This window comes from Trichechus manatus, unplaced genomic scaffold, assembly GCF_000243295.1.
Source record: "Trichechus manatus latirostris isolate Lorelei unplaced genomic scaffold, TriManLat1.0 scaffold00026, whole genome shotgun sequence".
In the NCBI taxonomy this organism is placed as follows: Eukaryota; Metazoa; Chordata; class Mammalia; order Sirenia; family Trichechidae; genus Trichechus; species Trichechus manatus.
The window spans coordinates 6,047,207-6,073,079 of NW_004443962.1; the positions used below are offsets into that span (position 1 = coordinate 6,047,207).

Sequence of the window (25,873 nt, forward strand, 5' to 3'; positions counted from 1 at the left end):
AATTTCAGGGGAGAGAGATCCTGCAAAGCTTCTAATGAGAAAGGAATGGTAAAAGGGAATTTAATTGCACAGTATCCATTATTACTAATAAAAGTATGAAAATAAAAATTTAACTGGCATCATCTTTAAGTAGTGTCATCTTTATTGTTTCATTTTAGTGAATATAAACATTTATTTGGATTTTCATAAATTCTGCCCTGACCTCCATTTCCTATGCCCATTTTCTCCATGAGGTTGTAACATTTTCACCTGGAAATACTATCGTCCTTCCTTCCTCCCTTCCTCTCTCTCTTTCTACGCCACCAATCAAGGAAAACAGCGAAGGGACCAGCCCTAGGTGTCTGAATTTCAAGGCTGCGCCTTCCAAAACTTAATCAGTATCCATCCCATTCCTCGTCTTAACCTTTTCCTGTGTGTAGATTGACTAAGGTGCAGCGACGTTCCTGCGTTTGAGGAAAGATTTTTAAATATTTCTCTTTGGGGAGAGAGATTTTAGGCTACATGGGGAAGGGCAGTTTTTTGTGCACTTCTGTTTTACAGCTGAAAATTGGGACTAGCAGAACCCCAGGCTCGGAATCGGACTTGCATTTTCAAGGACGGTCCCGGGAGCCTAAAGCCTACTTTTATGGTCCTGCTCGTTTTATCGCTTTGTTGCTGTTTGTGGACTTGTTTTCTCTCCCTTACTAGACGATAGTTTACTGACCAGAGGAAGGGAGAAGGTGTGAACGTTAAGAAAGAGTTTAAAATTGATGAGAATGAAATTTTATTTATTACACATTGCACAATCCTATAATTATCATAATGATAATGGCAATGAACATGAAAGTTCATGAAATCCTAACACCCTAATATAGCACTTGTTTCTCTTTTCCCTTCCATTCCTTTAAGTATTAAAACATTATGCAAAGCACTGTGCCAGTCGTGGCTCTTGGAAAGTTTTCGTACATCGTTATTACAAATTTGCACTCTGCTTTTATTTCCTTTTTGCTCATCCTAAGTATTTCTGAGCCCGCAAAATATATATTTATATATATTTTTACAGAATTATTTCCGTGTAAGTATCCAATATCTAGGGGTAAATGCTAACACCATTTGACCTTGCACTTCAGGTACTGGAGGTCGGTCAAGATTAGGGCCAAGGCTCCCCGTGTCAGCGCTGTACCGCCAGCATTCGCGGAGGAGGCCGCCGAGACGGACACCACAGCACCTGCTGCTAAACGCCATTTTTCGCCGTTCACATTCCTCCTCGCCCCGCGCGCGCTCAATTCAGGGACCCCGTCTGGCTGCGCGCGCACCCCCCTCTCCAAGCGCCTTCTGGAGCCTCATAGGTGTACGCGAACCGGAAGTGACGAAAGCCGAAAGGGAGGGGTCGAAGAGGGCGAGACGAAACTATAAACTGCCGTTTGGGGGTGTCCATCCCCTCAGAGGGTGTCTGAATCTGCCGGTGGCTTCCTGGTCTGCGGTGGAGCTTGCGTGAGTGATCGCCGCCGACCCTCCTTCCCTCCCCTGTCTGCAGGCTAGCCCGAGCGTCCCTAGGCCGGCCCTCCGCGGTGCTTTTGGCGGGAGCAGGGAGGCTGCAGAGCCTCGGGGTGGGCCGGGCGGCGTGCAGCGGGACCCATGTGCGGAGGGAAGGGTCGCGGCGGCGCGCCGGCCAGGCTACAGGCGCGGTGGGGTGCAGCCGGCCTGGGAAGAAGGGCAGCCCTGCCCTCTCCTCCTTTTTGTGCACTCTCAGCTCGCAGAGCGGCGGGTGCTTCTCGGTTAGGGCTCTGTGGGCGACATAAGGAGTACCCCGCTGTCGCTCTCCGCCGCGCTGTTCTCCGTCCGCTTCGTGCCACCGCGGGTTACTTTCCCTCAGCTCACCCAGAAAAAAATGCAGGCCTTCTTGGGAGACAGCTCTAGGATGCGGTTTCGAGGGCGAGGCATCAGCCCCGCGCAGGGCGGCCACGCTGCCGCAGCGCGCGTGTCGTGCTTGTTCTTCCTGGAGCACGTGGCTGGGCCAGGCGCCAACCGGCGGACAGCTGCCTGGGTTCGTGGGTGACCTTGAGCTCGTAATCGTCTGCTTCTCGGGGCCTGCCCAGGTGTCCCCGCTAAAAGGGACAGAGCTGTCCCCAATTTGGTTCCGTGTGTGTAGCGGGCATTTAGAATGGGAAACTTGTAAACCTGATCTTTCTTGCAAGGCTCTGCCTTTTGGCCTCACGTGCAGGCTCTCAGTTTTCCCAAGGCAGAAGCGGGACGAACGCTGCAGGCGCTCACGTTAAGAATATTCAGAAAGCTAGACAGCCCCCGCTGGAAGACGGGAGACGATATGAACTAGACTTCTACTATGTGAAACCTATGGTCTAGAGGCTAAGAAAAGCTATTTGGGTTAGAATCGGCTTTCGCTTTTAGGAAATTAGGGATATGGCTAACGGGCCATTGATAAATGCATTAGAGGTCCGTTGTGTCGCTGTTTTGGTGCATAGTTGGGGGGAGGGGAGTAAGAAAATAATATCTTGTAATTTGACTCTTTAGTGAACGTGTTCTCTCTTGCCTACTGCTTGTAGTGACCTTGGACATGTCACTCGTCCAGGAAATTTAATTCCTTTTTTTTTTTCCATAAGAGGATTGAAAGAGGAAATAGTTGTCAAGTTACAGAAGCGTTTGGATACCTGATGCCTTCATTCCAAGTTTAGATATGAGTTTGGAATACTAGATGCTGATTCAATGCTTGACCTCATTGATAAAGACATTTTAGCTGATTAATTTCCAGAAGTTGTTTTCTTTTGCGAATATTTCGGTTATTGTAATTAGTTGCCAATTCCGACTCATGGTGACCCCATGTGTGCAGAAGACAACTGCTTTCAAGGCTGTGACCTTTCAGCAGTTGATCACCAGGCCTGTCTCGGTGGGTTCAAATGGCCCACCTTTTGGCTAGTAGTCAAGCACTTATAAACAGTTTGCATCACGAAGTACTCGTCCACCCTGCAGTTGTTACTGTTTTTTTTTTTTCTTGCTGTTTTTGTTTTTTCCGTTCAGTTTTGGATTATCATAAACTCATTGTACTTCACAAGAAAATCCAGAGTTTAAAAAATTTTGTTACTGATGTGAAATATTTTCAGAGAACTATATATAGCATGGAAACCCTGGTGGTATAGTGGCCAAGTGCTAGGGCTACTAACCAAAAGGTCAGCAGTTCGAGTCCACCAGGCGCACCTTCGAAACTCTATGGGGCAGTTCTACTCTGTCCTATAGGGTCGCTATGAGTCGGAATCGACTCGACGACAACAGGTATATGTAGCACCCTTTGACTTTTCTTTGATGGATTGTTCTGGTCAAGTAATCTCGCCTGTGAACCTAGCCTGTGCTGCAGATTGTTGGATAGAGAAGCGTGCAGTTGGCTAACTCTGCCCTAAGGCGTGGCAGTTATTTGCTTTGGATAATGTTTTTATCTTTAGTGGCCCAAGGTCCCCAGCTAACCTAATCAGACAACAATGAAAGCTAGTTAAAAATGATCTTCTGAGGCCTGGTGGAACTCCTCTGTATGTGTGCCTTTTGTTTGTTTTCCCAGATGAGCACAACACAAATAGGCTGCAGAGACTTAAGTGGTCCTGACTTACAAGTTGGACAGTATCTTTTCCGAAAACTGTATGGGAATGAAGAGCCTGCTTCTTTTCTTTGATTTTCTTCACTGCCCTTTCATTTTAGGCCCATACAATTGGACGCTTAAAGCTAGGAAAGACCCCGAGCATCCCTTGTCAGGTCATTCTAGGTATGTGCAAGTATGTAAGGGTTCTGAAGCCCTGCAGGGGTTTTGTAGGTCCATGTGATCTTTTTCCACCTGGCAAATGCACAGTTGTCTGGGGAAATCGTTTGCACAATGGGTATCTCCAAACAATTGCTTGAGATCTAAGCCCTACCTGGTAAACTTTAAAACTTTAAGTCATCTTACTACCCAAGCTTTGCCCAGTTGATTTCAGGGTACACCTAAATAGTGGCTGGGATGGGAAAAGATTAGGTCCGGGGTTTTCATTGTATTCTTTTTCATATCCTGTGGAATCTCATGCGCATCAAGCATGTTAAGATATAAGATATTTTTACTCCCTCACATCCTTTGGACATGTTACCAGTTGGAACCAGTCCCAGCAGAGGGACAGCATGCTTGGTAAAGTAGGTCAGCGAAAAACAAGAAGACCCTCGACGAGATGGATTGACACAATGGCTGCAGCAGTGGGCTCAAACCCAGCAACAGTTGTGAAGATGGCACAGTGTTTCATTCTGTTGTACATAGGGTCGCTATGAGTCGGAACCGACTTGACGACACCCAACAACAACAGCAAATATAAGTAAAAATTAAGGTGGTATTTGGTGCATGTGTCTCTTGTGATAGATTATCAGCATTGGTGGTGACATCTGGAAGTAAGCCAAGTAAGTGTTGTTTGGTATTTAGATGTGATCCTTTAACAGAACTACCTGTTCATAGACAGGATGGTGTTATTTACTACAACTCCTGTGAGAAGTTCCTATGCTTTTCCCGTGCCCAATGCTGTCGAGTCAATTCCGACTCACAGCAACTCCATAGGACAGAGTAGAACTGCCCCATAGAGTTTCCAAGGAGCGGCTGGTGAATTAGAACTGCTAACCTTTTGGTTAGCAGCCAAGCTCTTAGCCACTGCGCCACCAAGGTCCTCTCCTATGCCTTTAGAACACTTAAGTTAGAGTGATTTGAGTTCCTAGAAAATTCATTAAGGGATTCTTTTAAATAGACAGCTTGTTTACTATACGTGAGCCCATTTTGAAAGAATGACTCAAGTTTGTTATATAGAAAACTTGAGGACTAACTTTTGGGGCTATCACAGAACCGATGTGGTCTTCATAGACGTGGAGTTAAGTGATGAGATCAGAATGGGAATTGTTGCCTGGCTAACAATTGTTTCCTTCTGACTTGATTTCTTTTATGTGGTAGTCGTAATTTTGTGTCTCCGGGGTTGGAATAGAAATAATATATCTGTAAGAATACTTGGATTTTAATTGCACAAAGTGATAATTACATATTCTATCTAGCAGTTTCTGCAGACTCGAAGTCACTCAGTCATCTAATCATTTATTTAAGTTATTTAATGTATTGTCACTTTAGTCTTCAAGTTAATTTTAAACTATAAAAGTTGAGGAATGGCTGGTTGAGATATGTGTTAAACTTGTCTGCTACATTTTCCCAGAAAACGGTGATTAAAGTTGTTTCCGGGTGGGGCCTTCTAGCTCTGGCGGTAGCGATTGGGTCTGTACAGTTCTGGTGCAGTGACAGTGATAAAGTTTTTGTACCATAAGGGGTAAGAGATTGTGTTTCTAAGAATACGATCTATTATTAACCCTAAACGAAAACCCGTTCCCGTCAAGTCAATTCTGACCAATTGCGACCCTAGAGGACAGAGTAGAGCTGCCCCATAGGGTTTCCAAGGAGCACCTGGTGAATTTGAACTGCCGACCTTTTGGTCAGCAGCCGAACTCTCAACCAGTATGCCACTAGGGTTTCCTTATTAACCCTGGTCTTTAAAAACTGGCAATTTATTTATTTATTTTTGCTTATAGGTTTTAGATAGGGACTTTTTCTAATGCCAGTTAATATAATGTCTTATATTTTGCAGTCTGCATATACCTCACAGCTTGCTTTGTGCCATATGGATATTTAATGTGCTATAAGTGTACTTGTTTTATAGGAAAAGACTTAAAATGGCTAGAAAATGTCCATTTAATAAATCTCAACGTAACACCGCTTTCAAGCATCTGGATACACTCAAATCAAATTAATTAGGAAATTAGATTTCAGTTAATATATATTTTAACTTAATATAGGACTCTCTTTTGGTTACCAAGGTGTATTTTGCTTTGAAAACAGTTAAGATTCATTTCTTAAATTTATAGAACACAATTTCTATAACTTAGTAACCTATTGAACTTCATTTTTAGATTATCACTTTTTGGTCTTGAACAAGTCACTTAACCTCTCAGATGATTGGCCTCTTCATCTGTAAAATATAATCCGTGTTTTCTTTGTGTCTATTCTTTTTGGATCGAACAGCTTATCAAATCATTTGTAGGAACTGTTAATTTAATCATAGTGGTTAGGGTTTCTCTCCTGTACTGGAGATGCTTTGTTACTGCTCTTTGTAGCATGAACAGTCTTGACTTAATTCCACTTCCGTTTTCTCCCCAGGTGATACTTTATTGTCTTTTAACATTTGTTCCTTTTTGACTACTGAATTTGATTACTGAAACCTACTTACAGTGAATGATATTCTAACTGGTTTTCCCCACATTTTTAATTTTGAAAAATTTTAAGCCTACAGAAAAATCAAAATAATAGTACAATGACTAATCCATGTACCCTTTCTCTCGATTCACCAATGGTTAACACTTTGCCACATTTTCTTTATTTATTATATACTATTCACTGAACTATTTGAAAGTAAGTTACAGGCATCACAATACTTCGTCCTTAAATTCTTCAGGATTCATGTCCTAAGAACGAGGATGTTCCTCTCCAGATACATAATACCATTATCACATCCCCAAAATCTAGCATTGATAAAATACTCTTAGCGGTTACATAATCCATATTCAGATTTCTTATTTGTCACAATATGTCCTTCATAGCTGTTCCCATGCCTACCTACCACCAATTCAGGATCCAGTCAAGGATCACACAAAATTTAGTCGTTATGTAAACTAAATACTTTCGTTAAAGACCCTTCTAAAAAGATGATGTAACTAACCTAGCCGAGGAACGAAAATCCCTCACTAATCTGGTACAACGGTATCTCCTTATATAAACTCTCTGTTCTAATACTAGCTTCCTCTGTGTGGCAGCGCAGAATGATGGATCAAGCCAGATCAGCAATCTCCAACTTGGTAAGATCTTTTAAATTGTATTTCTGTGTGTCACCAGTTTGCAAGAATAATGAAGTATATAAGCATGAAATAATACCCAGAGTTACCATCAGATATCCAGTTACATTTGAACCCATAGTCCGAGGCATAACTGATAACCGCACAGGAAGCGTATACTCAGTCTATAGTAGGATTAATCATGGAAATCTTGTAAGAAGTTTCAGGTATTTTGGACATGGTGGATGAGGATAGCTGAGTAGGTACTGTGAATTAAAGAAAGCACTGATCAAAACGTATAGTAGTAGACATACATAACAGTAACTCTAAATGAGATGAAGGAGCCCAGTGTGTGACCTAGCACTCATGCTGTTGACAAAACTGGGCACACGGAGGAATGTGGGTTTGAAAGGGGACCTTCCTTTCCCTTAAGGATGTCTTTCGAGCCGTGGTAATGATGCAGTAACGAGTATAGCACCTGACCAAACTTCTCATAAGTGTTTGTATTCCCTTTCTGTCTTCTCCTCCTTAATGCTTTCATTCTGTTTTTTTTTTCAATCTCAGTTCGGTGGCGAATCATTGTCGTATACCCGGTTTAGTCTGGCTCGGCAAGTAGATGGTGATAACAGTCACGTGGAGATGAAGCTAGCCGCGGATGAAGAAGAAAATGCCGACAACAACCTGGGGAGTCACCCTGCCAGTGTCACAAAACCAAGGAGGTTTAATAGCAGTATCTGCTACGCCGCTATTGCTGTAATCATCTTCTTCTTGATGGGTGAGAATGGCCATCCAAAACTTACGCGTTCCTTGTAACTAACCCTGGGAAGTCTGTGGATTCAGTCAGCATATATTTATTTTGTACTTTTTGAGTGCCTTTGTTCTAGACACTAGGATGTAACAACTCAGATTCTCTACCTGCCATTTAGCTTAGTCTGATGGAGAAGAGACATACATATTTCAGTATAACGTACAAACGTTATATGGGAAATATACACGGAATATTTGTAGCATAGAAGCCCAGCCTAGGGGTTCAAGGAAGGCTTCTAGGAGGAAAAAGTGGGTACCTATGCTTTGAACAGGTAGCTATTTAAAATAATGTTACTAGATAATTTATTGGATTGAATGGTTTGAAATATACAAAAACGAGAGGGACTGTTTGTCTTCAGACTGTTTAGAATTTGATGAAAACCCATACTTTCAAGGCTTAGCTGAAAATACTAATAATTCGTATAGGGATGATTGTAAATGAAATCCTCTGAGTTCATCTCTGAAACTTTTTATCTTTAGGATTTATGATTGGCTACTTGGGCTATTGTAAGCGTGCAGAAGCAAAAGCTGGGTGCAGGGGACCACAGGAAACAATGTCGACAGAGACAGAGGATACAGAAACTTCCGAGGCAGATGAAGTCCCTGAAACACCTTCTCACTTATTTTGGGGAGACCTCAAAAATATTTTCTCACAGAAACTGAATACCGTGGACTTCAGCAGCATCAAGTAAGCTTAACATTATAAGTTTACCCTCAACATCTAAACAAATACTTACAGAGTATTAGATGCAGTGAAACCAAACAAAGGTGACAATCTTAAAGAAAGACCTTTTAGAGTAGGGGGGAATTCCAGTGTTCAGCTAGAGGGTCAGCAAAGCATTGAAACTACATTGGTAGGGAAAAAGTTAGTAGAGCATTATTCTGAGACACTCTTTTTTTCCTTAAAAAAAAAAAAGAAAAATCACAGGTGCTTGATCTTTTTGCCATCTGACTCTTTGTAGCTTACTGCTTGCTGTCAGACTTTTTCCTGCTCTGATTTTCCATCCTAATCCTTTGAAATGTGCTGAGAGGTCCACAAGGTCATCCTCTAGCTCGTGTCTAATTGACTGACTCGATATGTCTCTGGTGTTCCTTGGTTTCTACTGGCTCTTACCCATTAGTCCATACTTCAAAAAGTGTCCTTACGGCTTCTGTCCTTAGATTTCTATTATCTTCCTTAGACACACATCTAATTCTGTGTATGAAGAACAAATTCGTCTTTTACCTTTTGCTGGCTTCCTGTAATTTCAATGGTACTTGTAATTATTTTAGTCTTAAAGTAAAAGTCTTGGCATTTGTAACTCATTAGTGAATACTTCGCATATAATATACACTAGGCATTGTGGATATAAAGTTTAAGTAAAGTCTACAAAAAAACTGATCAAATAACTAATATGATGAGTATATTTACAGAGAACCAGGGGAGCTCAGAGCAAGGAGCATTTCTGCTTCCAGAGGATTCCTAATGCTTCAGAATAGATGAAAATTGAAGCTGTACATCTGGAGTTCACCAATATTACTGTCTCCCATTTTGCTTTCACTGACTCTTCTGAAAGCTACTCCCTTCCTCTCAAACTACCCTGAGCAGAGATACCAGCACAATGTATCCTGATTGCAGCCAATACTATACGTCCTCTTACAGGATGGGACTCTCAGAGTGCTTTAAAGTAGATAAAGAGGGTTTACCAAGTCTGAAGTCATAAATACTTCAGATCTTCTTCCACGTTTGTCTCTATCTAGGCCAGAAGTTTTGGGTCAAAGTTAATTAATCTTAACTTGAGAGAGAACACTGAGTTACGCCTTTAAACAATGTGCTCGATCCTTGAGTTCAATGTTTATTTTAAATTAAACTTTAGTTCATTTAACAGTGATCTTTCTTCCTCCAGGCGGCTGAGTGAAAATCCCTATATCCCTCGTGAGGCTGGATCTCAAAAAGATGAAAACCTTGCATTTTTTATTGAAAATCAATTCCGTGAATTTCAACTCAGTAAAGTCTGGCGTGACGAACATTATATTAAGACTCAAGTCAAAGGGAGGTATGTTGAAAGATGCTAAACTTGTTTTATAGAAGTAGTACTAAATATAGCAAAGACTTTCCAAGTAAAAATCAGGGCCAAGATTATGAGTTACATTTTCTTAAGCCAAATAATGCAAGTGAAATGCTAAATGTATTAAAGCTATTTAATTTTTTTTCTAAGATGGTCTTAGCTTCATTTTAACTTCTTTTTTTCTTCTTTTTTTTAGCAGTGCTCAAAACTCAGTGAGCATAGTACCTGTGAACGGGACCACTGTATCTGTGGTGGAGCGTCCTCAAGGTTATGTGGCATATAGTAAAACTGCAACAGTTACCGTAAGTGAGGCAAAACAATGCATGTGACTTATTTTACCTGTTGAATAACGAAAAAACTCATTGACTTTACTGTGTGTCTTAGTTATCTAGTGCTGCCATAACAGAAATACCACAAGGTGTTTTCTCACAATTAGGAGGCTAGAAGGCCAAATTCAGGGCGGCAGCTCTAGGGGAAGGCTTTCTCTGTCTCCTGGCGCTAAAGGAAGGTCCTTGTCTCTTTCTAGCATCTGTAGGCCCGGTGTTCCTTTCCTCCTTGGTGATCTTCATATGGCATCAAATCTCTCTTCGCCCATCTCTGCTTCTGCTCGCTTGTTTAATCTCTTTTATATCTCGAAAGCGATTGACTCAAGATATACCTTATACTAGTCCTGTCTCATTAACATAACAAAGACAACCCATTCCCAGATGGGATTATAACCACAGGCATAGAGGTTAGGATTTATAACACATTTTTGGGGGGAACACAATTCAATCCATTACACTGTATTTATGGGCTGTACTTTATTTGTAAAATGTGACTGATCGTGAGAGTTGCTTGTTTTCGCCCCTCCAGTGTCTTCCCACCACAGTTAACATCCAAAGTCTTCAGTTTGGTCTGCAGTAAACCTGTTGCCATCGAGTCGATTCTGACTCATAGAAACTCTGTAGGACAGAGTAGAACTGCCCCATAGGGTTTCCAAGGAGCGGCCGGTGTATTCGAACTGCTGACCTTTTAGTTAGCAGCCAAGCTCTTTAACCACTGTGCCACCAGGGCTCTGCTTGGTCTGCAAGGCCCTGAATAATCCTATGGCTCTCCTCCCTTATTCTGCTCTAACCACTCTCACCTCCTTGTCGTTCTGCAAACGCTTAAACTCAAGCATGTTCCTGCCCCAGGGCCTTTATACTCTCCTTTTCCTCTGTCTGGGGCCACTCTTCTCCTGAATGCCAGCGTGGCTTGTTCTCTCACTTGGTCCAAGTCTCTTCTCTGACATTACCTCATTTGGGAGATCTTCCCTGATTACCGTATCTAAATTGTCCCTCTAATCACTTTCCCCTTATCTTGCTTTATTTTTCCTCATAGCACTATAAACCGAAAACCAAGCCAGTTGCTGTTGAGTTGATTCCGACTCATAGCGATCCTATAGGACAGAGTAGAACTGCCCCACAGGGTTTCCAAGGAGCAGCTGGTAGATTTGAACTGCTGACCTTTTGGTTAGCAGCCGAGCTCTTAACCACCGCGCCATCAGGGTTCCTCATAGCACTTAGCACCTGATACCTCGTCACTTGTCTCCACGCTAGAATGTGAGCTACGTGGAGGGGTAGAAGTTGGTTTCATTCACTCCCACATCCCAGACTTTGGACAGTGTCTGACAGATGGTAGTATTTGCTGAATGAATGCATATATCAGATTCCCCCTTATGTGGCGACAAGTACGAATAACTCTCTTTGGCTGTGGTCTAGTCTTAGCTTGACTCTTTAATGCTTGATCTTTTTAAATTTAGGTAAATATGGCCAAACTAGTATAGAAATAGGAAACAACTAGATGAAATAGATCATTTTCAGGTTAAACACCACGTATTTATATGTCAGGGGTACAGCTTGTGGGTGCCTACCAAGCCAGGTGAAGTTTTATGATCATTCTCTGCCTTCCTGGTTAGCTGCGCTGTATGGCTTCTAGCTACGTACCAGGGGTTTGGAGGTGGGTAGATTGTTCTGTTATAAAACACTGAAGGTTTTAGTTTACCTGCAAGCTTTCTATATTCAGATACTTGGTTGTTAATGTCAGTTTGTAGCCGTTCATCTGAACTCTGTATTAGAGTTTAGAAACACTATGATAAACATGTGAAAGTTGGTCTATGCAAGTCATTTCATTGTAATAGGTGTGTTTAACAATTTGTGTACAGATACATTATCCTGCTTTTCATTAAAACATATTTTTGTATATGTACTTAACTGTCTGGGGTTCAGGTGTGGGAACCATATACAGTTGTCCCTCAGAATCTGTGGGGGATTGGTTCCAGGACCCCCTGCTGGTATCTGGGGATGCTCAAGTCCCTTACATTAAATGGTGTAGTATTTGCATATAACCTACGCATATCCTCCCGTATACTTTAAATCATCTCTAGATTACTTATAATACCTAATACAATGGAAATGCTATGTAAATAGTTGTCATACTGTATTGTTTAGGGAATAATGACAAGAAAAAAAAGTCTGTACATAGTACAGCTTCAGTACAGATGCAGCCATCGTAGGCCTAACTACATAGCACACATCAGCAACAGCTTAACATCCCTTCCCCTCCCCGAAGTTTTTTATTTAGCACTTGGTTGTATTTCCTCGGATACAGGGGGCCTACTGTGTAATTGTTGCTGCTGTAGCTCGTTTACAATATTTATATCAGTATATGTCACTGTGTTTAACACATCCTGTTATCCTTTCTCTTCCAAAAAAAGGTCTGTAAAATACCCTTTAGATTAAAGGCAGCATGGGATGATAAAAAACATGAATTTAGGAGGCCAGAAACCTTGATTTCATTCCTGACGACCCCGACCAGTATTGACTTTAGAACTCTCCTATATTGTTTCTGGCCTCGGCCTCTGCTTTGTCCTCTCTTGGTTTGCTCTCTTAGGTTTGATCTATAAAGACCTTTCTGTCTCAGAGTCTGTGATTGATATTACACCATAATGCTCATTAAATCTAATGTCTTTGTTCTAGGGTAAACTGGTCCATGCTAATTTTGGCACTAAAGCAGACTTTGAGAGTTTAAACAATTTAAACTCTCCAGTGGATGGATCTTTAGTGATTGTTAGAGCAGGGAAAATCACTTTTGCTGAAAAGGTGAGTGTGAGTTATTAAATACCTTGGTATCATAAAGGGTATTTGTTAATTTTCCTAAGTTCTGAATAACAGCAGTTCTGAACTCTCATACCTGATGATAGAATTTATCAAAGTGCTCAATAATTCAGATAAGTTCCAATGATCTAAAGTTACAGGATACTTCAAAACCATGGCATATTCCTATTTTGAGCCATTGTCTTTCTGTGAAAATAATCAGACCTGCTTAAGTGAAAGCGGCTTAAATTTTGTCTGTGTAACTGAGTTTTATGTGTATAGAGAATTAAATTGTAACTGTTTTATAAAAAGAAAATTTAAAACCGAACCTGCAGAAGGGACTAGAATGGAGCATCAGAAGACAGCCTGGCTTGGGTTTTCATTATGTCTCTTTTCTTCCAAATTCCCTTAATGAGTTAGTTTCAAGGGAGTTTTTTTCCCCCTCCCCTAAATATATAAGCTATTAGAAACATTTGGCAATACCAGTCTAGTCCTCTACCATGTCAGGTAACCGTTTGCCCTGTCGGATAAAGTCCAGTATGTATTCTTTCCATTTTGTTACGATCAGATCTTCATTTTCTGAGCTTTACATATTTTTCTTCAGGTTGCAAATGCTGAAAACTTCAATGCAACTGGTGTCTTGATATACATGGACTATGCTGACTTCCCCATTGTCGAGGCAGAGCTTCCAGTCTTTGGACATGTGAGTTCTTACTTCTTGAGTGAATGAGTTTTTGGGGCCTTTCTAAATACTTTTTTTTTTCTTTTCTGGGAGAGTTTTAACAGTTAGCAAGAGGATGGATTAGACGACTTCGCGAACTAGTTATTGTTGCTAGAAGTACTTTATCGATAGTGTCTTGTATTGAGAATTTGGCGTATTACATATAAAAACAAGACACATGTAGAGCCATTCAAACTTTCAAACTTATAGGGTGCTAAACTAAGCTTGGGTTGTAGCCTTATAGTGAATCTGAATATCACAGAGAAGTTCTTGAATAAGTGCCTTATAGAACTAATTACTCTTTTGTTCTAATAGGCTCATCTGGGTACAGGTGATCCTTATACGCCTGGATTCCCCTCCTTCAATCACACTCAGTTTCCACCATCTCGGTCTTCAGGATTGCCTAACATACCTGTACAAACAATTTCCAGATCTGCTGCAGAACAGCTGTTTGAGTAAGTCCTTATTTGAAAGCTATCTTGTAGGTAAAGTTTTATGATTAGGGAAGAATAATAAACTGTTTAAGTTGATGTGATAAAATCTTAACAACAGTTGGCTATAACTTTCCACATCTGGAAATTTTAAGGACAGTTAACTGTTACCTTGGCATAGGTGAAAATGAAAATTTCCCCCCCATTGAGTGATCGTAATAGACACTGGATTTTTAAACTCAAGGAGTCCTTGCTTGATTTACCCAGTGAATTCCTTGTGCAGTGTCCCTACCGTAGCTTCTGCTTCAGCACCCTCTGTGGGGAATCACTCTGTTGCCCATGGAAACTCAGTTATTGAAGAGCTGTTAGAATTCGTGTTGAGCTGAAATTTATTCCCTGTAGCCCATTCGTCCTGGATTTTCTTTGTCGTATCACAGAGCAATTCACATTTCCTTGTGTGTAGACGGAATATCCTTAGTTCTCAACAGTTTCCAGATACTTAGAGTCATGATTAGTCCTTCTGGATATCCTCCCTAGTGTATTAGCATCCCTGTTTAAAAATAGAACCCCGTCTGATTAGAGTATGTCAGTAATTTTTACCCTGATGTGGATCTATTTCTCACCTGGTATTGGCGTAGGATGGAGAATCAGAAGGCCTAGTTTCAGACTCTAATGTGTAAGTAAGTCCCTTTGGAACAGTCAGTGTTTGGATAACACATGAGGAACTAGGTAGGGGAAGATATCTTAACTATGAGTAGCACGGGAGTATTCTTTTATAACTGAGATAAGATTGTATACTACCCTTCCTGCTAGTGGAGAGGGTTAGGAAACATGAGAATATATTAATAGAATTTTTTTAAAATAATTTTACTGAGATAATCTGTGTACTATATAATTCACCCATTTAAAGTATACAACTCAGTGGTTTTTTAGTATATTCACAAATATGTGCAGTCATCACCACAGTCAATTTTAGAACATTTTTATCACCTTAAAAAGAGATCCTGTACCATTTAGCTGTCATTCCCTACTCCCCCATCCTCCCTCCCAGCCCTAAGCAACCACTAATCTATTAATAGACTTTTCTATGAGATTTTCATTCAGAGTCCATCTTGGTATGTATTTCAGGTGTAAACTATATAGCTATGTCTCCGGCAGAAAGGCATACATCAGATGAAGATAGGTAAAGAATTTTAAAAAAACGTTGGTTAAACTGGGTAGTACCTCTTGGTCTTTAAATGACTGCCTATAGATCAGAATAAGACACAAATGGTTGACCACTAGGGAATAAATTATATAGGTTGTCTTGCCCAGCAGAGAACTTTACTGTGCAGAGTAGGACTGGTTTTATAAACCTGGGGGAGGTAACAATAACTCAGAACTCTGATCCCTGTTTTCTAGTCCTAAAAATATGGAACAAGATTGTCCTCCTACTTGGAAAGCAGACCCGTCATGTAAAATGCAGTCCTTACAAGGAAGAAACGTGAAGCTCACCGTGAACAATGTGCTGAAAGAGACAAGAATTTTGAACGTCTTTGGAGTTATCAAAGGCTTTGAGGAACCAGGTAGAGACTCTTGTTTTGAGTGGGTTTCTCCCCCTCTAGTTTTTCTTGGCTGTTGTCAAGGACGTGGCCAGAGGAGGACGGAGTGCAGGCAGGCTCCCTTGGCTTGATCGTGGGTAATGTGACATCGTGTCTGTCGTGTACTGAATTGGTTAGGTGCTGATTTTATTGGGAGGTAATAGGGCCCTCGGAAAAATTGACTTGTTATATATAGAATAAAATATCCATTTTTAAGTTCTTGAATAGACCAGCAGTAAGCAAACTTCTTAAAAGAGCAGATAATAAACATTTTGAGGGCCATATGGTCTCTTGCATCTTCCCAACTCCGCCACTGTAGTGTGAAAACAGCCATAGACAGTAAGTAGCAGATGGGTGTGCGGACTAGTTTGCCAATCCCTGTTACAGACTGTGTATCCACTAAAAGCAATCAAATAGTCGTTTCATTTAGTAAGGAAAGCCCTTGGACTTAATTGCTTTTGAAACAATTAGTAAGCAAAATAAGGAGTGAGTCAGATTAACTGGTAATGTAGAAAAAGAGTAGCGATAGGAATAAGGAAAACCAGGTTCCTACTGTCCCGGAGTCCAAAGACTGATCCGAGACAAAACTCTCTTATCATTGATACATACATTACAACATTGTTACTGTTCTACTATTCTAGACTTCAGTACTAGAAAAGCGGTGTAAAAGCTAATGGTATAATTTATCTTTTTGTTTTTTTAAGATCGCTATGTTGTAGTAGGGGCCCAGAGGGATGCCTGGGGTACCGGAGCTGCAAAATCCAGCGTAGGAACAGCTCTTCTGTTAGAACTTGCGCGGATATTCTCAGATATGGTCTTAAAAGGTAGAGTATAAGTTTTGATGCCTTGAACATCTGTGTGTACAAATAGTTCTAGATATCATCATATGCTTTGCTCTCTTTTGCCTGTATTCTTAAGTTCTCTCATTAGTGCTACACCCTTACAAGGCAGATTGTCTTTTGTTGTAGCTACCTTACAAAGCTGACTTTGAAACAGCTTTCCATGCAGCGTCTTCATTGCACTGGGAATCATTAATTTCCTTGAAACATCGGGCAGTGTTACATTGGGACCTAATTCTTAGTTTGACATGCCCAGAGTCACATGGCAAACCTAACATGGTCCCTAAGACTCCATTAGAAAACAGTGGCATACCTCTGTACTAATGTGCTACAGTTTAACAGCTATTAGACTTGATCTGCTTACTTTCAAGACTTTCTCTCATGATACTTGCCACTTCTCCACATCCGCCCACCCATACGTGCAGACCCCCACCACATTCTTGACTTTTTGAGTCACTGGGTAAGTTGCAGTGCTTAACTTTTATGCAAAAGAAGCTTAATGAAGAAAAACGCATACCCAGGGAGGGGATGGGACGGAGGGCAGTGGCACATGTAGCCCCAAGAGGAGCTGTTATGAATGTAATCTCTCTGAAAACACCTGCTGTTACTTAAATTTCTAAATTTTTACTTTATTTCATAATAATTGCTTTTAAAATACTCCAGCTTTTCAAGTGACTTTCCCCTAAGCAGTTTGTTTCCAAAGAAGACACTCACCATACGTAAGCTGTGATTTCAAATATTTCTTGATGTTCAAATAGCTCTTGGTCTGGAAGTTAACGGGCTCAGAGAATGGTGTAGAAGAGTGTCTGCCAGTAAGCTGGTCCCCTACTCTTACGTGCTTGAATTTGTTGACGATCCCTTCTTTTGTACTTTGTAGGTTTCTTTTAAAACCAATTTCTGTTCCTTTTATTGTGCTTTCACGGGCCTCAGGAAGAGAAGAAAAACATTTTTTAATTAGTTTTGTTGTTGAGAATATACACATAGCAAAACATACACCAATTCAACAGTTTCTACATGTACAATGCTACATGACATTGATTACATTCTTCAAGTTGTACAACCATTCTCACCTTCCTTTTCTGAGTTGTTCCTCCCCGTTAACATAAACTAACTGCCCCGAAGGTTTCTGTCTAATCTTTTGAGTTGCTGTGGTCAGTTTGATCCCATATAAATAGTTGACCAAAGAGTTTAGCTCAAGGCAGACGTTTTTTTACTAGTGAAGCTAAACTATTGTTTGGTGTTAAGAAGACTTAAGGAGATATTTCTGCTTTAAGATTTAAAAATTTTTCTCAGGGCAATAATTTCTGGGTTCATCCAGTCTCCATGGCTCCAGAAAGTCTGCAGTTCATGAGAATTTGAAATTCTTTTCTGCATTTTTCCCCTATTTGATGAGGATTCTTCTATAGAATCTTTGATCAAAACATTCAGAAATGGTACCCCAGCACCATCTAGTTCTTCTGGTCTCATATAGCAGAGGAGGCAGTTGTTAATGGGGGCAGTTAGCCCCATATTCCATTTCCAGGAGTAGAAGAAATATTTTTTAATCTGCTATTTTCAGTTAGATGTTTCTGGTTCATCTTAAGTCAGTTGCCTGCCTATAACCTTTCCCAAGGTAAAACTAAGTTTCTGTTCTTTCAGATGGGTTTAAACCCAGCAGAAGCATTGTGTTTGCCAGCTGGAGTGCTGGAGAGTTTGGAGCTGTTGGTGCCACTGAATGGCTAGAGGTATTATCTATACATCATCTATACCTGGACTTGAACTTGTATTGACTTAAGCTGTCCTCCAGAAACCATGCTCTCTTAGGTTTGATTATACCATTTTTTGTCTTTGTATATGTAGCCTCGATAGAAATCCACATTTAAAAACGAATCCCTAATAATAGCTACCCTGTAGAATAAATAGATTAATACGAATTAGTGCCTTAATTTTTTCCCCTTCTCTTCTAGGGGTACCTTTCCACCTTGCATTTGAAAGCGTTCACGTACATTAATCTGGATAAAGCTGTTCTTGGTAAGGGTCCTTTTCATTAGCTCTTTAAGAATTCAGGTAAACTACTTACAAAACAGCAGAAGAAAGCTTTCTAAAGCAGCACTTGTTATTTTTTTTACAGTTAACCTTGGCCAGAATTAGATCAAAAGATTGATTTGGCTTTCTCTTAAATTGTCCGTCAAGTTCTAGAGTGAGCACAGGGTGCCCTGTCTAGAGTGGTGGTACTCAGTGTGGTCCCTCAGGCCAGCAGCATCAGGATCACGTGGGAACTGCTAGAAATGCAGATTCTCAGGCCCCACCCCAGACCGCTGAAATCGGAACTTGGAGCTTGGGTCCGGCAAACTGTGTTAACAAGTACTCCGGGTGATTCTGACATGCTAAAGTTTGAGAACTACTGATTTGGACTCTTATCTTAGACTAGAAAGGACTAAACCGTACAATATACGCTGGTATTTCTAGAGCCTAATCCACATCCTGCTAGATTGTGGCATCACTGATAGAAATACTGGATAATCAGACTTCTGAAAGAGTCTGAATGTTATTAACAGTGCAGATGTAGCCAGTGGGTGAGCTGAGAATAGTGAAATGTCTACATTGGGAAGAAAAAGGAAGAAGTTACAGTTAAACTAAGTCCTTAACAGATCAGTCAGTATTTCCCTGTCTTACCTGTGCAGCAGAATATGTTGAATATAGCAAGCTTGCAGTAACTAGCAGATGACTGCCCTAACCTAGGTGAACCAAAAAGGTACGAAAAAATAAAACCAGCATGAAAGTATGTACACTCAAATAGTAAGCATTTCAGCTGAGTCAAGTTACGATCAGCATAGTTACTGAAGAAACTGACTCCTAGATTACTTTTTCTTCTACTTCATTAGGATCATTGTCTCCCTGTTTATCAAGTGCTTTCAGTAGTAGAATTAGCCATGTGAAAGTTACCTGGCTGCAGAAAGGGCAATGTTAACATCATTTCTTTGTAGGTACCAAAAACTTCAAGGTTTCTGCCAGTCCACTGTTGTATTTGCTTATTGAGAAAACTATGCAAGATGTAAGTATAAATCTAGTTATAAAAACGTATAACTTATTTTTTTTGTCTATGAGTTACATAAGATGAAAAACACTGATATTTAAACCATTATAAGTAACCAATAACAGGAGTTTAGAATGAATTCTCTAACAGCAGTATTTAAGTTGGGCTTATGACTTACTGGGTCCCCAGCCCATTAAACCATGTGTAGTGAGGGAGGTGGTATAAGAAGGGCTCCGATCTCAAAGAATATGTAGTCTTGCATAGGAATATGTAACGAAATGCCGTGATACCTGAGCTGCACTATAGGTTCCTACAGGGAGCTGCCTGTAGAATCAGAATGTTATGAAAGATTTAAATGGACTTGAACTATATACCTAAGACTAACAATGATTGTGAGCATGGCACAGGACCGGGCAGTGTTTCATTCTGTAGTATATAGGGTCACTATGAGTTGGAACCGACCCAGTGGCACCTAACAACAGCATACCTTAACTAAGAAGGCCAGATAAAATATGTATTGAGTAAAGACTACCATGTGAATGACTTTGAGGAACATGTAGAAGAGAAGATTAGCCTAATTGCGTTAGAGGCTATGTATTGGAGTGATTGAATTTGGAGGGAAAGAAGTAGACCTTGGCCTTGTTACCGTGGGAAACTAGAGATTACTGCAGGGTCCCAAACAAGGTAGTAATGTGTGTGTAAAAAAGGCTGGCAGTGGTAGAAAATGTGCTGGAGGGGGGAAACCAGACACAAACATATCATGAAGGCTAAGGGGCTTTTACAGTTGTGGTTAAGCCAACTTTAAAATGTCAGTTGAGAAAGAAAACACCTTTTTTTTCACCACAGTTGAACTGAGAGCTAGGGCTTAATAGGAATAACTTAAGAAATTTGATATTGTTCTGTCTTAAATTTTTTTCAAGATTATAGTAAAAATTTAATATTTTTTTATAAATATGTTTCTACAGAGGAACATGTTAGTGACTAGCCTGAATCACTAATTTCAGAAAGGTTAGTTTTAATGGTAAATTGATTTCTTGTTTTACAGGTAAGACATCCAGTTACTGGGCTGTCTCTATATCGAGACAGCAACTGGGCCAACAAAGCGTAAGTTGAGAAAATTTCATGAACAAGCACCTACTCTGTTAGGTAGATACCTAAAGCGAACATTGCAGTGAACTTACCTATATCTCGAGAGGCTTAATTGAAGAATTTATTTGGTGGTAGGGGAGCGTTGCATGGTAGCACCATCTGTTCTTTAGAAAAGTTTCTAAAGGCACATTCCTGCTTTCCTTGCAGTGAGAAACTCTCTATCGACAATGCTGCTTTCCCTTTCCTTGCATATTCTGGAATTCCAGCAGTTTCTTTCTGTTTTTGTGAGGTAAGTCTGAAGAACTCTTAAAGCATTATATCTCAGACATTCTTATCAGCGTGGAAACCCAGTTTCATACATTGCTTAAAATGTTGTAAGAAGTTATACCCATGCAGGTATTGATTCTCCTCCCTGTTACCAGTCTTAACATAGAACGGAGTCTCAATTAGCTTAATTAGCATCTGGGTTTATTGCTACAGCTTCTACAATTAAGTATGATAAGTTTTAATAACAAGGCTTAATTTCTTGAATGATAGAGTAGCTAGTGGTTACCTACTTACTAGACAGTGTAGGTGTAGAATATTTCCATCATAACAAAGTTCTGTTGAACAGTGCTGCTCTAGATACTTGTTGAATTACGGTTCTAGATGTTAGTCTTTTAAGCAGGGATTATGGGTAGGCACAAAGGCCAAACAGATGTAGGGTTGTCATGCTACAGAACTTTGAACAGACGAAGTTGTAGGAAAACAAGATTGGCTTGGTTGGTACAAGAGCCGATTAGAAAGCCAGGCAGAGTAAACAGAACAATGAAGGCTCAGTGCTGAAGTGCTCGGGTTGGAAAACTGGCCCTGTAGGGGCGTCTCCTGCGGGGTGAAGAGAACCTAGAGTTAGCGTAGGGGTAGAGTTGGGTGGAAGCTGTTGAATTTGGCCCTGTTCATCCATTAGAGGCCAGGTCCCTACTAGACTTTTTATCACTGGGTATTTTAGCCGAGGACTAGGAGGGGGAAAGTCTGAAGTGAGGAAAGGTCTGGACTGGGAGATTAACATAGCTGGAATTCCACTGGCCCTGTGCTGGAGCAGCGGTATGAATGATATTGAAATAGCTGGTCATGATATTTATTTAGTACATTAGGAAGAACTAGGTGTCAGGCCTTATGGTTGAAGAAATAATTGTTGAATACTTCTGTTGCCCTTCAGAAGTCATATGTTTTCAAAACTTCAAATGTAGTTGAAGGTGTCAAAAGCCTGGCAATGCTGGTTCAGTTATAGGTAATAGAGAAGCGTACGGTCTGAAAGTAAAGAATTGAGATCAGACTAAAGACTTGTCGGTAAGATCGTTGCCAAGAACAATGGTAGGGAATAGAGTTGGAGAGTAAGAAATAGTTACTGAAGGTATCAAATGAAGGTAAAAAGTTCTTGTATGCATCAAACATCCTTGGTAGAAAGGTGGTGTGTGTGAAGGGACTGAGTGTTGCATGGTTAGGAAGAAGGTCAATTTTAGTCTAAGAGTAACACTTTATATCAAAGGTACATTTCAGTGCATATTCTCTTTCCCCATTACTATGGGCCAGACTTCCCAGAGAGAAGAAAAGGAGGAATATAGCCTCAAGGAATTTCGTGAGAAATCTGCTCGGAGTCTGTGATATAACAGAACCTAGAAGAAAGCAGTCATTCTAGAGGCAGGTTGGATTCAAGAGAAGTAGCGAGAGTGGTGTCTTCTTAAAGTAGTGGATGTGAGATAAACTGGGATAGGAGTATATTAGAAGTAAGAGAAGAACTGTAGTTGGTGTTGATCTTGATGGTTAAATGTGAACATGAGGCTTCTGCTCTTATAACCCATGTAAGTACAATAGCCTAGCTTTGTTTTCCAGGACAACGACTATCCTTATCTGGGCACCCCAAAGGACACCTATGAGGCACTGATGGAGAAAATCCCTCAGCTGACCAGGATGGCACGCACAGCAGCAGAAGTGGCTGGTCAGCTTGTGATTAGACTTACCCTTGACCTTGAACTGAACTTGGACTATGAGAGGTATAACGACAAAATACTTTCATTTGTGAAGGATATGACCCAATTTAGAGCGGACATAAAGGTGAGCACTAATGAAAACTATGTTCTAATTGCTGAAGTATCGAGTATGATGTTTAGCAGTTTCTGGGAGGAACAGGATTGGTAGCCAAAGTACATTTTAAAGTGAACTGAGATATAATTTTGCTTGGAATCGTAACTCATTCTGAAAGCGAAGTTGGGAGACTATGGTTTATAGATCTAGGGTGGACTACGACAAGTATTTCAGAACCAAGAGCTAGCTGTGTTGTTTTTTTTTTTTTAATCATTGTTCAGATATTCCAGGAAACCCATAAATAAATAGGTGGAAGTTTTAGGATTGAGGGTAGGACCCAGAGAATATGAAGATCTCAGCCATGACATGGATAGAGTTACAATCTTGCTGTGTCTAGTATTCAAACATTCAATAAGATGAAATTAATACTAATGAATGGTTTCCAACTTTTATGTACTAAACCCATTGCCGTCAAGTCAATTCCGACTCATAGCGACCCTATAAGACAGAGTAGAACTGCCCCCTAGGGTTTCCAAGGAGCGGCTGGGGGATTCAAACTGCCAACCTTTGGTTAGCAGCCATAGCTCTTAACCACTGTGGCACCAGGGCTCCATTTTTGGCGCTAGGAGTAGATTTAACAGGTCACTTGATTGAAATAAATCACTGATAATCACATCTTAATTATCATGACTTTTTCAAAATGTGAAGCTAATTATAACTGATCACAGAATGGGACTTACCAGAGAAATAACTAGCTTATGAAGTTTCTTAAAATGTTTGATGTTTTTCCCCATGGAGGAATTGAACTGAAAACAATGTACTAATACAGGATTATGGAGCCCTGGTGGCGCAGTGTTTAAGAGAGCAGCTGTAAACCAAAAGGTTGCCAGTTCAAATCCACCAGCTGCTCCTTGGAAACCCTATGGGGCGGTTCTACTCTGTCCTCTAGGATCACTATGGGTCGGCAATAGGTTTTTTTGTAATACAGGATTATATACGTTTACTAAGTACATTACGTTAAATTTCTTGATAAGGATGGTTTTCTTTTGAAGATAAGAATGGATAATTATCTTCTGGGCTCAAATATGGGTGTATTATATTTCAAGAATCCAGAGCTTGAAGTCTCTTGTAAAGATTCTGACGTCTAGCCTTCTCTGAGTCTTGAGCTTGTTGTGAGTCACCGCCTTTTATCAGAATCTTCTCAGTTGCCATACCTGAATTGGAAAGGTATAGAATAACAACATCCTTAGAAATGCAACTTTTAATAGTGAGTTCCATGTCTTTCTCCTTCAGGAGATGGGTCTGAATCTACAGTGGCTGTATTCTGCTCGTGGGGACTTTTTCCGTGCTACTTCCAGACTGACGACAGATTTCAGGAATGCTGAGAAAGCGAACAGATTTATCATGAGGGAAATGAATGATCGTATCATGAAAGTAGGTGCACTCTTAGAAAAGGGGAAACTAAAGCATGTTGATTTTAAATTGGTAAATCTTGTACTTCTAAAAAGTAGAATATCCCCAGGAACCTAGAATACTTTGCTGCTTTAGAATTCAGCACGGATTTTAACTCTTAGCAAGACCTATAACCAATGTATCTAAGCCGGAAATACAAAAAACATTTGACCTAGTATTTAATTTTTTTAGCCTTTAAAAAATGCAGTTTTTTAGAAGAGACCATTAATTTTTTTTTAGCTATCATTTTCTCTATATTTCTGTTGTCTAATTGAGGCCTTAACTGCTTTATCGTAGTTTGCTTGGAAGAAGCAGAAGACTTTATTACAGTGGAAACTTAAAAACTTTCCATGTGCTCCAACCAAAAAAAAAAAAAATCTCAGTACAATTAAAGGCCACTTTTCCCAAGGAATTGACAGTTTGCTTTAGAATCACAACCGTCGAAAATCGGAAGTCTGTTTCTTAACGTTGTTAAATGTGGGGAAACTTCCCGTGAAGTGAGAGTGTGACATTGAGTCGCCCTACTCTGTGAGGTCTTTTCCTCACAACAAAAGTCTGTGTAAGCGGTCTTGTGTGTTTGTTTTCGTAGGTGGAGTATCACTTCCTCTCACCCTATGTATCTCCAAAGGATTCTCCTTTCCGACATATCTTCTGGGGCTCTGGCCCTCACACTCTGTCAGCTTTACTGGAAAACTTGGAGCTGCGTCGGAAGAACAGAGATGCTTTTAACGAAACGCTGTTGAGAAACCAGTTGGCCCTAGCTACTTGGACTCTTCAGGGTGCCGCAAATGCTCTTACTGGGGACATTTGGGACATTGACAATGAGTTTTAGAATATAATACCCATAACTTATGTAAGAAAAGTAAGGCGGTCTGGTTTCTAGACTTGTGCTGGTTGTGCTAAATTTTTAGTAGGCCTACAAAACTAATGTTAAAATTCCACCCAATCATCTTGGTCCTACTAGATATCTCTAGGCAGCAACTTTTAATACAGGGTAGGTACGTGCACTTCGAGTTAAAGTGAATAACCACGTTAAAGATACTCATGATAGAATATTTTCTCTTGATTATTTCTAGAATTTTAAGAGCTTCGTATTGGTAACTGCCTCTTTCCTGTTACAGTTATGAAAAAGGGAGAACCAGTTGTGTGAACCACTGCTCTACATCTTAAGGACGGGAGCTAGTGTCTTTTGAGATGGGAGGAGGGAAGTGGTCACTGCTGAAGGTTCCAAGTGGTATCTTGCTGTGGTTCTCCATCTTCACTGGATGCTAGATAGGAGATACTAGGTTGTAAGACCTTAGTCTCCAAACGAGATAGATGTCTTTCTGTAAGGATTTAACTGGTTTCCACATCCCTGTATGAAACAGTTAACCATCAGAAGAAATGGGACTTCTTTTCTTGCCAGCAAGGTCTGAAATAGAGGTTCTTCAGCTGAATAAAACAAGGTTCAGCTGTTTATCACAGGAGGAAGGCCTTAATGTGTTACTGTCAAGGTTATGAAAAGAGTCCAGAAGCCAAAAACTTAGTATATTTTCTTTTCATCTGCCCCAGCCCCATAAGCTTTTTAGTTGTTGTGTTTTCCCAAGTATTTTGAAAGAGAACCAGTTTTAGGTGTTTGATTTCAGACTCAGTTTGTCAGGCTTTAAAGAACACACTGCCAGTTTTTGGCCAGAGTGTTAATCTTGTGGAAAAGCTTGCTATCATTTTGGCACTGAGATATTTATTGTTTATTTATCAGTGACAGAGTTCACTATAAATGGTGTTTTTTTTTAAATAGAAGATAATTATCGGAAGCAGTGCCTTCCATAATTATGACAGTTATACTGTCGGTTTTTTTTTTTAATAAAAG

At 40.4% G+C, this 25,873-nt stretch overlaps 1 protein-coding gene across 6 annotated transcripts; it reads left to right on the forward strand.

Moving 5' to 3' along the window:
• The first annotated feature begins 1,398 nt into the window (after positions 1-1,398).
• TFRC (transferrin receptor) lies at positions 1,399-25,873 on the forward strand. 6 transcript variants are annotated; one of them, XM_023728763.1, is made up of 20 exons: positions 2,249-3,748; positions 4,367-4,404; positions 6,827-6,885; positions 7,426-7,636; positions 8,149-8,356; positions 9,555-9,704; positions 9,913-10,018; positions 12,716-12,838; positions 13,437-13,535; positions 13,869-14,008; positions 15,386-15,549; positions 16,269-16,388; positions 18,042-18,127; positions 18,350-18,413; positions 19,370-19,437; positions 20,465-20,523; positions 20,716-20,797; positions 22,381-22,602; positions 23,866-24,006; positions 24,614-25,873. In XM_023728763.1, exons 1-20 carry the CDS (start codon positions 3,627-3,629, stop codon positions 24,854-24,856), a joined length of 2,505 nt encoding a protein of 834 aa, XP_023584531.1. In that variant the 5' UTR covers positions 2,249-3,626; the 3' UTR covers positions 24,857-25,873. The 6 variants fall into 6 exon arrangements, with proteins under 6 accessions (XP_023584533.1, XP_023584536.1, XP_023584531.1 ...); XM_023728764.1 differs by having other exon boundaries at positions 9,916-10,018; XM_023728765.1 differs by lacking the exons at positions 2,249-3,748; positions 4,367-4,404 and adding an exon at positions 1,399-1,473.

Coding starts and splice junctions, on each gene's coding strand:
- TFRC (XM_023728763.1), top strand. CDS start 3,627: ATGGGAATGAAGAGCCTGCTTCTTTTCTTTGATTTTCTTCACTGCCCT. Junction 9,705..9,912: donor AAGACTCAAGTCAAAGGGAG/GTATGTTGAAAG, acceptor TCTTTTTTTTAG/CAGTGCTCAAAACTCAGTGA. Junction 10,019..12,715: donor GTAAAACTGCAACAGTTACC/GTAAGTGAGGCA, acceptor TCTTTGTTCTAG/GGTAAACTGGTCCATGCTAA.